The 15,727-nt window shown below is 37.4% G+C and overlaps 1 protein-coding gene across 1 annotated transcript; it reads left to right on the forward strand.

The window, feature by feature from the left end:
- Positions 1-1,152: 1,152 nt before the first annotated feature.
- On the forward strand, positions 1,153-14,467 carry GTPBP8 (GTP binding protein 8 (putative)). The gene is made up of 6 exons (XM_029213608.1): positions 1,153-1,534; positions 3,330-3,428; positions 5,111-5,241; positions 6,238-6,337; positions 8,721-8,839; positions 14,122-14,467. Exons 1-6 carry the CDS (start codon positions 1,199-1,201, stop codon positions 14,210-14,212), a joined length of 876 nt encoding a protein of 291 aa, XP_029069441.1. The 5' UTR covers positions 1,153-1,198; the 3' UTR covers positions 14,213-14,467.
- The last annotated feature ends 1,260 nt before the right edge of the window (positions 14,468-15,727 follow it).

Below are 15,727 nucleotides of genomic sequence, written 5' to 3' on the forward strand. Positions count from 1 at the left end.
CCACTCTCTCATATCTAACTAGTGCTTGGAGTGAATGAGGACTTTGTGTTTTTATGGTAGTTTAGGGTTTGTTTGTTTGTTTTTTTAAATCATGTAGGTCGGTACGTATTGATATAAAAAGACTTCCAAATATATTGTTTAAAAATTTTTAAAGGCTTTAGAACAGTATTTTGAGTTAAAATACATACATGGTAATATATGTATCCAGAATGTCTGGATGTTTACAATGAAGTGTTTTCTTTGGAGGAGAGAGACTAGGGGAAGGAGGAAAGCCTCAAAGCCCAATGCAAAGATCAACGAAAAATTAGCCGGCCGGCAGTAGGTCAGGCTACTCTCCAAGTCGTTGGTCCTGTTCATTAACTTTTCTGTAACATTAATTCAAGAATTGCCCTTATCAGTCACTGAACAACCTGGGGAATCGCTCAAAAGACCGTGCGTTAACACTGGTATGCTGTTTGCTGCTAACGTTTTAGAAGACCCATCGCCTTTTAAGCAGGAATATCTTACAGATATTCATTTTGTCATGATCCCTGTATCTCCCATTCCAGCAGTGATCGGTTTGAATTGCTTTGAAAAGAAACTTTTGAAATAAGATGTCATTACATAACTTCAATGAAACAACTCGAACACTTGTGCAAACTGTTTTCTTTTATTTTATTCTGTAAGAAATCTCTAAAATTTAATGACATTTCCTGCAACTATAGAGAAGGCTGAATGAAATATGAACAGGCGCTTTTTCAACTACATTTCTCACCAGCCCTTTTCATTGTTGAGAAAGTGTTTTTCCTAGTGACTTGTACAACGTTAACGTCCGTGAGACAACCAGAAACTGTGAAGAGCAAACTGGCCTGAAACCCACCAGAGCTGCACAGGTTTTCTTCTCCATTTGAGCCTCAAGGCTCACACTGCCAGATATGTCTCTTCACCTCTGAAAATCGTTAAACAGCCTCCCCACAGCGACATACAAGTCAAAGGCACAGGTGTCAGGGCTAGAGTGTGAAAGGCACCCGGCGAACTTTTTTCCCCCTGCGAAGTAATAACACCTGCCTCCGGCTCTCTGTACGCGAAGAGCTTAAGCGGGAACCAGCGAGGCCAGCGGAGACTACAATTCCCAGCAGGCGTAACGGGAGCGGGGTCACGCACGCGCAGTTCAGACCTTCGGAACGAAGGCCCGAGGCGGGGGTTCTAGGAGAGGAAAATGGCAGCACAACGGCTGTGGTTTGACGTGGGCTGGCTGTTTGCGATGGGGGCAGAGCTGGGGAGCGGAAGACGAGCTTACTGCACGTCCCAGGCCTTCGCGGAGGTTCTACGGCTGCCAAGCAAGCAACTGACGAAGCTCGTGTTCCCACTGCAAGAACTCGAGCGGCATTTCGTCCCGGGCTCGAGGCCCGACCTTCACCTGAAGATCTTCAACCCAAGCCTGGATGACATCGCGAGGGCGGAGAGCGTCTTCACGGCTTCCTCGCGGAACCGCATCGAGTACCTCAGCTCCGCCGTGCGTCTCGACCACGCCCCGGACCTCCGCCGCCCGGAGGTGAGAACGGCAGCCGGATGCGGGTGTTGAGGACTTGGGCTGGAATTTTGCTGTCATCTCTTTCTTGTCAGCAGACCGGAGAGATTTACTAGCTTTCTGTGGACGCATATCATTATTATAACAAAGTAAGCAGATATAGTTTTAATTATTTTGATAGTGAATATACAAGACTTTAAAAGGCGTTTAAAAACTTAACCATTTATCTTTTTTTCTAATTAATTGCAGTAGAGAATACCTGCCAAAACAAATTAGACAAAGTGAAGAATATGAAAAGTATAGGAGTTTCACAAATGAAGTGATTCTTATCAGTACGTAATTTTCACCCAATCTAAATTTCCTATCGTGGCAAAAAAAAATTTATATATAGATGGCAATAATGTATAACATTTTAAAAAACAACTTAAGTGAAATTCAGTGAGTGTGCATTTTATTCATGTCCTGCAGTTTACTATTTTGTTCTGTCTGGTAAATGAAGGCTCTGACCTCCTTACATACTTGTGATAACGGTACCACTGCACTGAAACTTTTCTGCTAATATATTTAGAACTGCTGTAGTAATTTAAGAGTACATAAATCACTTAATGATTTTGAGATAGCATCGATTTTCAATTTTCTAAATTACTGGACTTTTTGTGTAATTGGCTTTTTAATTCAGTTTTATTATCTGTATATTATCATTGGATTTAATCTGGGAGAGCATTTGAAATTTTTGCAGGACCCAAGTCAATTCATTCTGAAGGACTGACCCCAGTTTTGCAAAATGTGTAGCATTGCTGGCCCCTGCCCACTAAATGCCACCCAATCCTATTGATAACCAAAAATGCCCTTACAAATTTCTAAAACACCCCAGGGGGCGGTACCGCCCTCATTTAGAAGCACTGATTGGAAATGTACCCTCTTCAATACTGTGTTAAAAAGACGAGCCATGTGTATTAATGGTTAATATTAGAAATATTTTGTTGCTTTCTACATTCAGACTAAAGGAGAAAAGCTTAATTGGAACAAGAAAGGTCAAGAGAAAGGAGTAATTATAATGGTGCTATGGTGTACTTTGAGAGTTTGTGGGGAAATGGGGTTCCAAACACAGAGCCAGTTCTGTTGAAACGCGTCTAGTTTGTAACTTCAAAAAAGCTTTGTAGGGTCTTCCCTGGTGGCGCAGTGGTTGAGAGTCCGCCTGCCGATGCAGGGGACGCGGGTTCGTGCCCCAGTCCGGGAAGATCCCATATGCCGCGGAGCGGCTGGGCCCGTGAGCCATGGCCGCTAAGCCTGCGCGTCCGGAGCCTCTGCTCCGCAACGGGAGAGGCCACAACAGTGAGAGGCCCGCGTACCGCAAAAAAAAAAAAGCCTTATAAATATGGAATTCTTAATAAATGTTGCAGATATTCTTGAGTGGCATAGTGTAATTAAAAGCACAGGTTCTGTATGTAGATGCCCTGAGTTCAGATTCCAGTTTCTTCACTTTCTGGCTGTATAATTTTGGGCCAGTTATTTAACCTCTCTCTACCTCTAGTTTTATCACCTGTAAAATGAGGATACGAATATTCTCAGTCTCATTGAGATATTGTAAAAAGTAAATAAGAAAATATGTTAAGTGCTTTTAAAACAGTACCTGCCACATTGAAATCATTTAGTAGACAGTAGCTGTCTATTAGAATTTGAGGTTTGACTAACTATAAGCCACTTTTTATGGTTAGGCAAGACTGAGCAGTATTCACAGATTTTTGCAGCTAATACATTATATAGTAATATATATATATAAACTAGTACTCAATTATCTTCTTTTTGCTTGTATAAGGTGTGTTTTATAGGCAGAAGCAATGTTGGAAAATCCTCTCTAATAAAGGCTTTATTTTCACTTGCCCCAGAGGTTGAAGTTAGAGTCTCCAAAAAACCGGTATGTTAAAATTTAAAATATACCTAACTATCTCTGAATTGACTAAGATGAATAATAAATGTTGAGGGGGTAGAAGAAACCATCATTGCTGAGTTCCTAGAAAAGTGATTTCTTTCACACAAGTACTAATGTAAGACATTTCATTAATGCCTGTGTATTTCTCTGAAGAAAAGGAAGTGTATCCGGAGTTATTTTAGTAGTGTTGCCAGTATCTGGGGAAATCTTCCTTGGTCCAGTCTTTTCCAAAGAGTTGTTCTAGTGTCATTCTATATTTGCTTCTTTGAGAATGATAATCTGCTTCTACTTTGATTTTAAAGAAAACAGCTTTAAAGTGTATTATTTTTTCCTCCTGTAATCTTTTATACCTTGCTAACTCAAATATATACACCCATCAGGCAATTCCCAGTTTACCCAGGGCCAAATTATGTGCCTAATATCCCAGCCAGCCTGCTGTAGTAGCTTTCTGTCATTTTCTCACTTCCTCTGCTTCCTTCTCAATAATGCAGACTCTACCAATATTTAAGATATCCTCTCCTCAAAACTCACCTCAGTTTTCCTCACCTTATTATCTATCCTTGGCAAAATGCTCACACCAACCTAGTGCTCACTGCCCCTGTTGCCTTGCACTGGAACCCTTCCCTGAGGCTTCACTGGTCTTCTCTTGCTCCGCAGTTTCTCCTATGGTTGATTCCCTGATACCATCCCTGACAATTGTAGTCATTTGTTAACCCTCCTAGCTTTACTCCCTCCTGCCCTGCCTCACCAAATACCCCAGCTAAACTCTCACTTCTAGGTAGGGTTGTTCCCTTTCTGCTGGGAGAGGACAATGGAAGAAATGTATTCTTGACATTCCTAATCTGTAATTCTAAAATTATTTTCCTATAGGTAGACACTTAAGCTGCCTGGGAACCTAAGCATCATTTATAAAATCTTTCCTCTGAAAATAATTCTTCTAAGTTCTAAACAATTGACTTTTAAAGTTATTTGTGTTAATCTTTCCTTTTCTGATTAATAATGTCCGTGGACACGAAACCACATGAATAAACCACTTTTTATCATCTTTACATCAGTTTTAGTTGCACATTTTACAGTTGTACATGCTTTTTAAAAAATGCTTAATGAAAGCACTAAACCCACCTAATAAAACACGCAAAACATCTTGATTTTAGGAAAGTTATAGTCTAGGCATAATAAACTATCAGGCTTTGCATCTAGGTGTTATGCAAACTTATATGACTGATAGTAAGCATTTGATTTAACCTATCTGTGCCATAATTCATTCTTCTTTGAAGTGGAGTTATATTGTTCATCAGAGAATATTGACTAATGCAGTCGTACTATTTAGAACAGTATAACTTTTTCACAGAGAGGGAGCTAATGAAGTAGGAAAGACTCGAAAATATTTTGCCTTCGTTATTTCTAATATGGAATCTAAAGTTCTTAAATCATATAGATTCTCTTTAAAAAATGAATTGGAGGGAAGTAGTAGTATCATCTAAGCTCATCTCCAGCCACTTGTCTTCTGTCTTCTTTTCCTGTATCATCATCAGCATAGGGTTATATACAGAATACTTTTATGCTTTTAATAAGTAATTGTTAATTGAACAGAAAATATTTTGAGTCATGAAATATATAAAGGACATATTTTAAGAAAGCTTTTATTTTTTCATTTACTTTATCAGGGCCATACAAAGAAAATGAATTTTTTCAAAGTTGGAAAATATTTTACATTGGTGGACATGCCAGGTTATGGCTATAGAGCACCTGAAGATTTTGTTGACATGGTAGAAACCTATCTAAAAGAACGAAAGAAGTAAGAAAAACATTTTTCTTATAATTGTTATGTTGAACCCCCCAAAGTTCTCATGACTAGGACATTCTACACATGATGAACACTTCAGTTTTATCAAATGACTTTTTTAGAAAGTCCACTTTATTCCGTTAATATTCTACAATACAGTATTTAGGAGCAAGGTATATACTGCCTGCTTAGTTTTTTCCTGTAAGTTAGCTTAAACTTAATTTCAATTGTTTTCCTAAATTGAGACTATCAATAGTAATTCAGCAGACTTTATTTTTATACCAAACTCTAAGCTGGCTGTTTTTAAAAATGAAAAATGTTGGTTAATGTGGTATTTACCAGATTTAAATAAACTTCAGTAAATTCTGATTATCCTTAAAATACTTCTGACATCATAGCCTCTGTAAATACTACCTTTTTTTATCTCCATAGGTAGTCAAGTAGCAGGTCTATGTTTCAAGCATTGCACAATATATAGAAAAATTAATGTTAACCTTTTGAAGAATAAAAAAGTGTTTACAAGTATCTTGCTTGTTGTAGCTTTACATAGAAACTAAGATAAAATACTTGCAAAAGAAAATGAAAAATACAACGTTTGGTTTCTGTTATCTGTTAGTCTTAAAGTAATATTTGAAAATTTAGACATTTTTATGGTAACTTATAGTTAATTGGGTTCCTGTTTCTTTCTCCCACTAGAGTTCAAGCTCTTAGAGGAAGGGGCTCATTCATCTTTGTATCCAGTTCTAGGCAGATTATCTTACGTTCAATATATGCTATTGAAATAAATTAATATTAATTAATTTAGTTACTGAATGTAAACATTGAGATCTGTTGGACTGTAGGATGGACTTCATAGTGAATTGAGAATTCCTTTTGCTTAAAGACATTTTTAAATTTTGAATTGATAATTATTCAAAGTAAAATTTCTTAGTATAGTGAAGGTTGGGGGGAAGAAATGAATGAGTATATTTTATATTGCCGTTAATCTTCTTTTCTGCATTCTTATAGTTTGATGAGAACATTTTTGTTAGTGGATAGTGTTGTTGGAATTCAAAAAACAGACAACATTGCCATAGAAATGTGTGAAGAATTTGCATTACCTTATGTGGTAAGTATTTCTTTTGAATCATAGTTGCAATTAGAAATACAAGTTCCCTGTGTGTCTATGTGTGTGTGTGCATGTGCACATGTGTACATCTTTTTAATGAAAGAGTAGGTCTTGCCTCCTCAAAAGATAAAGGAGTACCTTTTAAACAATCTTTTCAATTATCAGCCATTAATATTAAAATAAGTTCTGTGGTACTTTTATTCCCTTTTCCTTCTCCTAGCTTTTAAGTTTTCAAAATTATAGTCAAAGTAAAAGTTTTCTAAACTGTTCATTTAGTGTTCCTAAGTGCATTTCTTTGTTTTTTGGGTTTTTTTTAAATGACAATATAAATATTTGCTAAGACTCATTTGTAGCTCCTTATCAGCAGGTTGGCAGATAGTACTTATCAGAATGTAAACAAAACTGCAACTGAAAAATTTGCTAAACTAATCTGGAATTTAAGAACATCACAAGAATATAGTAAGCTCCAGCACACATAAGTAGAATGTTTATATTCTTAAGGAAAACAAAATTTCTTATGAGAATATCTTACCAGCTCTTACTGTTGTTTACCCTAGAATAGAATACAGATTGGTAGGTTGGTATCCACATTTATTTTGCTTTGTAGGTTTTCCAGATAAAATGGCAGTCTTAAAGTTCCTCTCTAAGGAAAAGAGCCCACTGACTATAATTTGGTTTCAAAAAAATTTCAGAAAACCACTAAAATGTAGTGATTTTGGAGTTTAATGCAAATCAAACCATGTTACCAGTCAGAAACTTTTCTGTATTCTTGGGGTTATGGAATTCTTGGGGTTTGCAAAAGCCCTGTGAAACATTAGAGATAATTTATGGTTATGAGGAGCCAAAGGATTGATAAACATAGTCTACGTAGTAAAAAAAAAAAAAAAAAAAGAAGCCCAAATATTGTGCAACTGGTTATATTAAGTGACAGTGATAGTACTCCTAATTTGATATCATAGATACCATTTTGTGGAATCATATATTTTTCTCCATTTTAACTTTAAGGAAATATTAACCTTTCTTCTTTGGAAAAGAAGTTGTGATAGAGAAATTATGTCTCCTTTTAAATAATTGCCTTTATGAAGAAAGACTTTCACTTTCTGCTTCTCACTCCTTCTGCCATTAATATTTTTTTAATTGAAGTATAGTTGATTTACAATCATTAATTTTTTTATAACTGAAAAGCATAAATGATTAGTCAGGAAATTTAATTTTATAGAAATTCCCTAGGAAAACCTCTGACAGATACATCAAGCTTTTACTTTTTTTTTTTGCGATACGTGGGCCTCTCACTGTTGTGGCCTCTCCCGTTGCGGAGCACAGGCTCTGGACACACAGGCTCAGTGGCCATGGCTCACGGGCCTAGCCGCTCCGCGGCATGTGGGATCTTCCCAGACCGGGGCACAAATCCATGTCCCCTGCATCGGCAGGCGGACTCTCAACCACTGCGCTACCAGGGAAGCCCTCAAGCTTTTACTTTTTAATTGATTTTGTAATCATCCATGCATTGACCTTCCTCTAGTATGTATTGATAATTGTCATTGAGTAAGTAAATTATTCAAAGTATTTACTGTTGAACCTAGTAGAATCTAGGCTTACTTGGAATATAACTATATATCGATATAGCTTGGAATATAACTCTAGTGGCTACAACCTACAACTAGACTGATTTCTAATTTTTCCTTTAAATTTTACATATAAGGCAGAACAATTATGTAGTTCAAAAATGATTATAAGTTGGCAGTTTTATATGGATCAACCTAATAATATTCACTTCTGTATCTTAGACCGTAAGATATATAGTGATCGTATGAAACATTTGGCATATGGCAATTGCAAACATGGCTCCAGGGTGCTTTTCACTGGTCTTGAATCAAAGATATTATGGCCCTATGTAGTTAAAGCATCGGAAACAGCAAACATATATAGTGTATGCTTTATATATTGCATACATTAACTCATTTAATCTTCTCAGCAACTCCTTTAGGAGGTATTGCTTTTATTTTATAGATGAGGAAACAAGTACAGAGAGATTAAGAAACTTGCATAGGTCACCTAGTCGTTACTGAAATTTGCAACTAAAATGTATAAAACTGTAGAGTAAGAAATAACAGTTGACCCTTGAACAGTGTGGGAGTTAGGGGCGCCAACCCTCCTTGCAGTCACAAATCCAAGTGTAACTTACAGTCACCCCTCCCTATTGGGGGTTCCTCCATATTGACAGTTCCACATCTGTGGATTTAATCAACCACAGATCGTGTAATATTGTAGTATTTACTATTGAAAAAATCTGCATATAAGTGGACCTTTGCAATTCAAGCCCATGTTGTTCAAGGGTCACCTGTACTTTATTTCTAATGCTTAAATATTTGTTTTCCTACAGATGGTATTGACAAAAATTGACAAATCTTCCAAGGGAAATCTTTTAAAACAAGTCCTTCAGATCCAGAAATTTGTTGACACTAAAACACAAGGATGTTTTCCTCAGTTGTTTCCTGTAAGGTAAGAGTTGAATTGTCTTTATGTACTAACATATAACTTTATGTACTAACAACCTTTAGTATTAAATCAGTGTATCTGAGGTATCACTTAAAATTAGAGGAGTTTGGAAGACTATGCACTTAGCCATAATTTATTGGTACAACCCATCAACACTTTTATTTTTTTCTTCCCTCTATTCTTTCTTTTTTCTGCAGATTCTTGCTGAATCTTCGCTGTAGTATCTTCATGATCTTTCTACCTCAGCCTATTTCAACCCTAGACCACAGTAGAAGTGAAAACTTTTTAAATCACATAAACAACAGCCATAATAAAGATACTACCATCTCTTTCTCAATTCTAAAGAAAAACAACTCATCTTTATGGTAGAAAGCTCATTCAGGCTGTGAAGGATAAGAATTTTCCTTTTAAAGGACGATGTGCAAAGAAGAAATGCTTCGTATAAGTTAGAATTAAGCATCAGTAGCAGACAGGATGGTTATTTCCTGAGCAGCAATTTTTGAGATATTAGGTGTGGTTTAGCAACAAAACATGAGTTTGTCTTTTCAGTGTACAGTTTGGGTACAGTAAGTAACCTATATACTAGCAGAAATGCAGTGCCACTTCCTTGTGATTTTCTGACTCTAACTTCTTTGACACTATGATAGTTTCTATGAGAAAATAATGAAACCAAGTAACACTTAGTTGTATATGAAACTGTCCTCTAAACAGTCATTCTACTTCCTACAAATCCAGATCACAATTAAATTGTTTGTAATTATGAACAGGCCAGTCTAAATCCATCTTCATTCTTTCCTATAAAATGTTTTTCCCCTTTGTCTTACATTCAAGTATTTATCCTGTTCATTTGTCTGTGTCCCATATATACAGTGGAAACTCCTAGGGGCAGGAATGAAATCCTAATTCTTCTTAGAGCCCTGAGCATTGGCATAGAAATATATCTGTTTCTTTTAAACATTTAATAAGAAGGAAGTGAGACTTCCTCTAAAAAGGCAAAACAAACATAAGATGGGCAAATTATGGCCTAACAGCAGCATTTATTGAAAAAAAATGTTTTAGTTGACTGTAAGCTGAGTTAAATAGTATAATGGGACTGGGGAAAAACTGACAATGTTTTCTTGAGCTACATTAGTAGAATTATAGTGTTCAAAACAAGGGAATCATCAAACAGTAGTCTCACACTGCTATAAGCTGTATGCTACCAGATCAATTGAGCTAGATTGTGGCTTGACATTAAGAACAACTAGAGCTATCTGAAAACAGATGGTCTTGGGGGAGGTTATGTCACTAGATCATTCAAAACACTTAATTGATCCACAAAGTAAGCATCCCTGTTTCACAGATACGATTACAAGTCGGAGAAGTGAAGTGAGTTACAGAGAGGTATTTGCTGAAATAGAAAGAGCATGAAAAAAAAAAAAGCATGGACCTCAGGGTCAGACAGCCATGGTTTTGCATGGTTCCTCTACTTCTTGGCAGTGGCTTTTAAAAAAGCAACTTATTTCATTTTCTGAGTAAAAAAATATGACAGAAGGATTAAATAAAATGCATTGTGACTGATATACACACATTAGCCACATAATAAATGTTAGTTTCTTTCCTTCCCAAAGGTCAGTCAGTGAATGGCAGGGTTAGGCCAACAACCCAAACCATCAGATTCTCAGTACTTTTTAGAGGCGTACCCTTCTTTAGATGTGCCAGCATTTTCTGCTGCATGACCTTGGAATAACTGCCACTGTATCACTAAGTGACTAAGGCACTGCAGAAGCCACACAGCACTCAAGGTCTTAAGGATTGAGACACATGCAGGAGGCTGCTGGCTTTCAAGAACTTCAACGTTCACCATACCACAGTGACAACATACAGGAAGTTGTCAGGTTGTACTCTGTAGTTCTCAAAACCCAATTCAGAAAATAGAGTTATTTATACTGCTTGCTTTTATTTGCTTGACCAAGTCCCAGTACATCCCTCCAAAAGAGGATTTGGCCTACTCACAGAATAATTATTATAAAGTAAGTCAGGTTTTATTTCCTTATCTTCCTGTATGATCTTGGTAGGAGAAAGGTGGAAGTGTGGGTAGACATGTAGTCCAACAGGGTTTGGCCTTTAAGCCTGCTGGGAAAAGTTAAGTGCTAACCTTCATGTCTGAACTCTGCCCCAGCTGAGTAGAGAAATAAAATTGGTGAAAGACCCCTAAAGATTGATTCTGGGATCAGTCTGTTTTTATAAATGGTATGGAAGAAATATATAAGTAGGCACAATATAATTGTTTCTGTGGTTTTCAAGCAAATGAGAACTGAGTCTTAAGGACAAAGAAAATCATATGAGTTGACAGAAATGTTGCAAATCAGTTCACGGTGCCATAGTTAGTGTGTGGACTATCCAATTTGTATCGCTCTTGTAAACTGTACATGTGTAACTTCAGTTATAACTGAGAATCATTATGGACTGTTCTCAAGTAGGCAGCTTTGGTCAAAAAGTCTAAAATGCTGTACTTTATCAAAAAGAGAATTAGCAATACAGCAGAAAATATTTTACCTGTGTTATATACAGGTATACACCATACATGTATCCATAAACGTCATAGTGTCTCCATAAAAGTCCACGTATCCCAAGAAACCATGTGTTCATTTCCATGCTGATAAATGGATGAAAGGATATGAATGGATACAGTAAGATAGATCGAATAATAGACACAATAATGGTGATGATTTTTTTTAAAAAATCATGAAAAGTCTATATTATCATGGTAATTGAATCTTTGAGACAAAAAGAACAAATTAAAGAAATCAGAATTTTAGTCTGGGAAATAAAAAGCAAAACAGAAGATATTCCAATGGCATTTTTCACAGAAATAGAACTAACAGTCCTAAAAGCTGTGTGGAACCACAGAAGACCCCAAATAGCCAAAGCAATCTTAAGAAAGAACAAAGCTGGAGGCATCACACTTCCTGATTTCAAACTGTGTTACAAAGCTATAGTAATGAAACAGTATGGTATTGGCATAAAAACAGACACATAGGTCAGTGGAACAGAACAGAGAGCCCAGAAATAAACCCATGCATATATGAGCAGTTAATTTACAAAGGAGCCAAGAATATACAATGGGGAAAGGACAGTCTTTTCAATAAATGGTGCTGGGAAAATTGGACAGCCACATGCAGAAGAATATGTTAAGACCTGAAACCATAAAACTCCTAGAAGAAAACAGGCCCTAAGTTCCTTGACATCAGTGTAGGTGATCAGTTTTTGGATCTGACTCCAAAAGCAAAGGCAACAAAAGCAAAGATAAGTAAATAGGACTACATTAAACTAAAAGCTTCTGCACAGCAAAGGAAATTATCAACAAAATGAAAAGTCAGCCTACTGAATGGGAGAAAATATTTGCAAGTCATATATATGATAAGGGGTTAATATCCAAAATATATAAAGAACTCATACAACTCAATAGCAAAAAATAAATCGGATTAAAAAATGGGCAGAGGATCTGAATAGACATATTTCCAAAGAGGACATACAGATGGCTAACAGGTATATGAAAAGATCCTCAATATCACTAATCATTATGGAAATGCAAATCAAAACCACAGTGAGATATCACCTCACACCTGTTAGAATGGCTATTATCAAAAAGACAAGAAATAACAAGTATTGGCAAGGATGTGGAGAAAAGGGAATCCTTGTGTGCTATTGGTGGGAATGTAAATTGGTGCAACCACTAAGGAAAACAGTATTAAGATTCCTCAAAAAACTGAAAATAGAACTACCATGTGATCCAGGAACTACACTCCTGGATATATATCTGAAGAAAATGAAAACATTAATTCGAAAAGATATATGCACTCCCATGTTTGTTACAGCATTATTTTCAATAGCCAAGATATGGAAACAACCTAAGTGCCCCTCGGTGAATGAATGGATAAAGAAAATGTGGTATTATACAGTTGACCCTTGAATAGTGTTAGGGGTTAGGGGCTCTGACCCTTGGCCCAGTCAAAAATCCAAGTATAACTTATAGTCGACCCACTATATCCACATTTTCTCCGAATCCCTGTATTCAGCCAACCAGGTGTAATGCTGTAGTATTTACCATAGAAAAAATCCACATATAAATGGATAAATGGAATTCAAACCCATGTTATTCAAGGGTCATTGTGTATACACAACTGGAATACTATTCATTCACAAAAAAGAAGGAAACCTTGCCGTTTGTGACAACATGGATGGGAGAGCATTATGCTAAGTGAAATGAGTCAGAGAAAGACAAATACTGTGTGATCTCACTTACATGTGGAATTTAAAACAACAAAACAAGCTCATAGATGCAGAGGAGAGATTGGTGGTTGCCAGAGGTGGAGGTTGGGGGTAAGAGAAATGGGTGAAGGTCAGAAAGTACAAACTTCTAGTTCTAAAATAAGCCATGGGGATGATGTAATGTACAGTATGGTGACTACAGTAATACTATATTGCATATTTGAAAGTTGCTAAGAGAGAATATCATAAAAGTCCTCATCACAAGAAAAGAAAATATTTTTTAACTATAAATGGTGACGGATGTAACTAGACTTACTGTGGTGATCATTTTGCAATATATACAAATATCGAATGGTTGTACCCCTGAAACTAATATAGTGTTATGTATCAATTATACTGCAATAAAGAACAAAACAAAACAAACAGAAAAACACTTTTAGTCTGGAAAATAAAAGGCAAAACAGTAGATGTGAAATTTTTAGAATCATGAAAGACATAGATCCGATAATGTGGATCTCCAGATTTAGAATACTTCAAGAGGCTGGGGGAAGAGAGGAAAAGTAGGACAGATTAAGACATTCTGTTTCATACATGGAACTCACAAGAGTTTGTAAACAGATTTTTTTTTTTTTTTTTTAAGAGACGGGGTCTCACTATGTTGCCCAGGCTGGAGTGCAGTGGCTATTCACAGGCACGATCCCACTACTGATCAGCACGGGAGTTTTGACCTGCCCCGTTTCCGACCTGGGCCGGTTCATTCCTCCTTAGGCAACCTGGTGGTCCCCCGCTCCCAGGAGGTCACCATATTGATGCCAAACTTAGTGCGGACACCAGATCGGCATAGCGCACTACAGCCCAGAACTCCTGGGCTCAGGCAATCCTCCTGCCTCAGCCTCCCGAGTAGCTGGGACTACAGGCGCATGCCACCGCACCCGGCTGTAAACAGATTTTGAGTTAGATGAATTCAGATCTGTTACTACCTCTGAAGTAAGGAAGAAAATGATTTTGCTTTTTTTCTTTTTTTTTCACAGTGCTGTGACCTATTCTGGAATCCATCTCTTGAGATGCTTTATAGCAAATATAACAGGAAATCTGGAGACTAATGGCTTCCAGTTTAGCTGAAGATTCAAAATTGTCTATGCCAACTGAAGTTAAAGACTTAGAATTTCAACATTGTTTTAAATGTTGTGTATCTGTAACTTGCAGGATCACTTCAGATTTAAAACCTACATATTCCCAAAGCAAGAATGAATTTGTGCCTGCAGCGGGGGAAAGGTTTATACATGGTTGAATTATGCTGTTCATTAGAAGAGATACCAGCCATTTTTCCTGTTTTAACAAACTGACAAACAAGAGCATATAGAGGTCCATAAAATGCAAGTCTATTTCCTACTGTGTAGACAAGGTTTGCCATATTATTTATTGGGTTTTTGTCTTTTAAAGGAATGTCTATTATGTATATTTTATTAAAATATTACAATGGACTAGGTAAAAAAGGGGCTACTTTTCTGCTAAGCACTAATAGGTTGAAGATAAATTCTTATATGTATGGCTATAACTTATCTTTTTTTAGAGACCTTATTTGAATATAAAAAAAATTATTCTTCATAAAATTTGAGTCAGTCCATACTGGAAGTACCAGTTATTTCAGGCTGGGGTCTGTAACCTTCACAGGGCTCAGAATCAGAAGACCAGAATTCAAGTTCCAGTTCTAATATTTATTACATGTTGGACGTTGGGCAAATTACTTGAGTTCTCTGAACTTCTTTTGTAACTCTTACCTCAAAAGCTATGAAGATTAAAATGTGAAAAGGACATCTGCATATTCTACGTATTTGTAAAGCAAGACCAACTCAAGTATATAGCAAAATTTACAGGTAGATTTATCACAGAAAACATCCTGTCATAGAGGAAGTAACATTTTATCTAATGAAAGACCAAAAAGAAGTTTTAGATGAGAAGGTGATTTGCAAAAGACAAGAGAAAAAAGTTGATTGGACAGTTTATAATTGGCTCATTAAGATTCACAATGGAGGAAGGGAGGAAGATGGCGGAAGAGTAAGACGTGGAGATCACCTTCCTCCCCACAAATTCATCAGAAATACATCTACACGTGGAACTGCTCCTATAGAACACCCACTGAATGCTGGCAGAAGACCTCAGACCTCCCAAAAGGCAAGAGACTCGCCACATACCTGGGTAGGGCAAAAGAAAAAAGACAAAACAGAAACAAAAGAATAGGGATGGGACCTGCACCAGTGGGAGGGAGCTGTGAAGGAGGAAAGATTTCCACAAACTAGGAAGCCCCTTCATGGGGGAGATTGCGGGTGGTGGAGGGGGGAAGCTTCGGAGCCGCGGAGGAGAGCGCAGCAACGGGGGTGTGGAGGGCAAAGCGGAGAGATTCCCACACAGAGGATCGGTGCTGACCGGCAATCACCAGCCCAAGAGGCTTGTCTGCTCACCCGCCGGGGCAGGCAGGGGCTGGGAGCTGTGGCTTGGGCTTCAGTTGGATCGCAGGGAGAGGACTGGGGTTGGCGGCCTGAACACAGGCTGAAGGGGGCTAGTGCGCCATGGCTAGCCAGGAGGGAGTCCGGGAAAGAGTCTGGACCTGCCAAAGAGGCAAGAGACTTTTTGTTC

Source organism: Monodon monoceros, unplaced genomic scaffold (genome assembly GCF_005190385.1).
Source record: "Monodon monoceros isolate NGI ecotype Baffin Bay Population unplaced genomic scaffold, NGI_Narwhal_1 Super_Scaffold_11, whole genome shotgun sequence".
NCBI classification, from domain to species: Eukaryota; Metazoa; Chordata; class Mammalia; order Artiodactyla; family Monodontidae; genus Monodon; species Monodon monoceros.

Bases quoted from the DNA above. Each gene is read 5' to 3' on its own strand.
- GTPBP8 (XM_029213608.1), top strand. From the start codon at position 1,199: ATGGCAGCACAACGGCTGTGGTTTGACGTGGGCTGGCTGTTTGCGATG. The intron at 3,429-5,110 runs GTATGTTAAAAT...TTACTTTATCAG, and splicing joins TTAGAGTCTCCAAAAAACCG to GGCCATACAAAGAAAATGAA. The intron at 8,840-14,121 runs GTAAGAGTTGAA...TTTTTTTCACAG, and splicing joins CCTCAGTTGTTTCCTGTAAG to TGCTGTGACCTATTCTGGAA.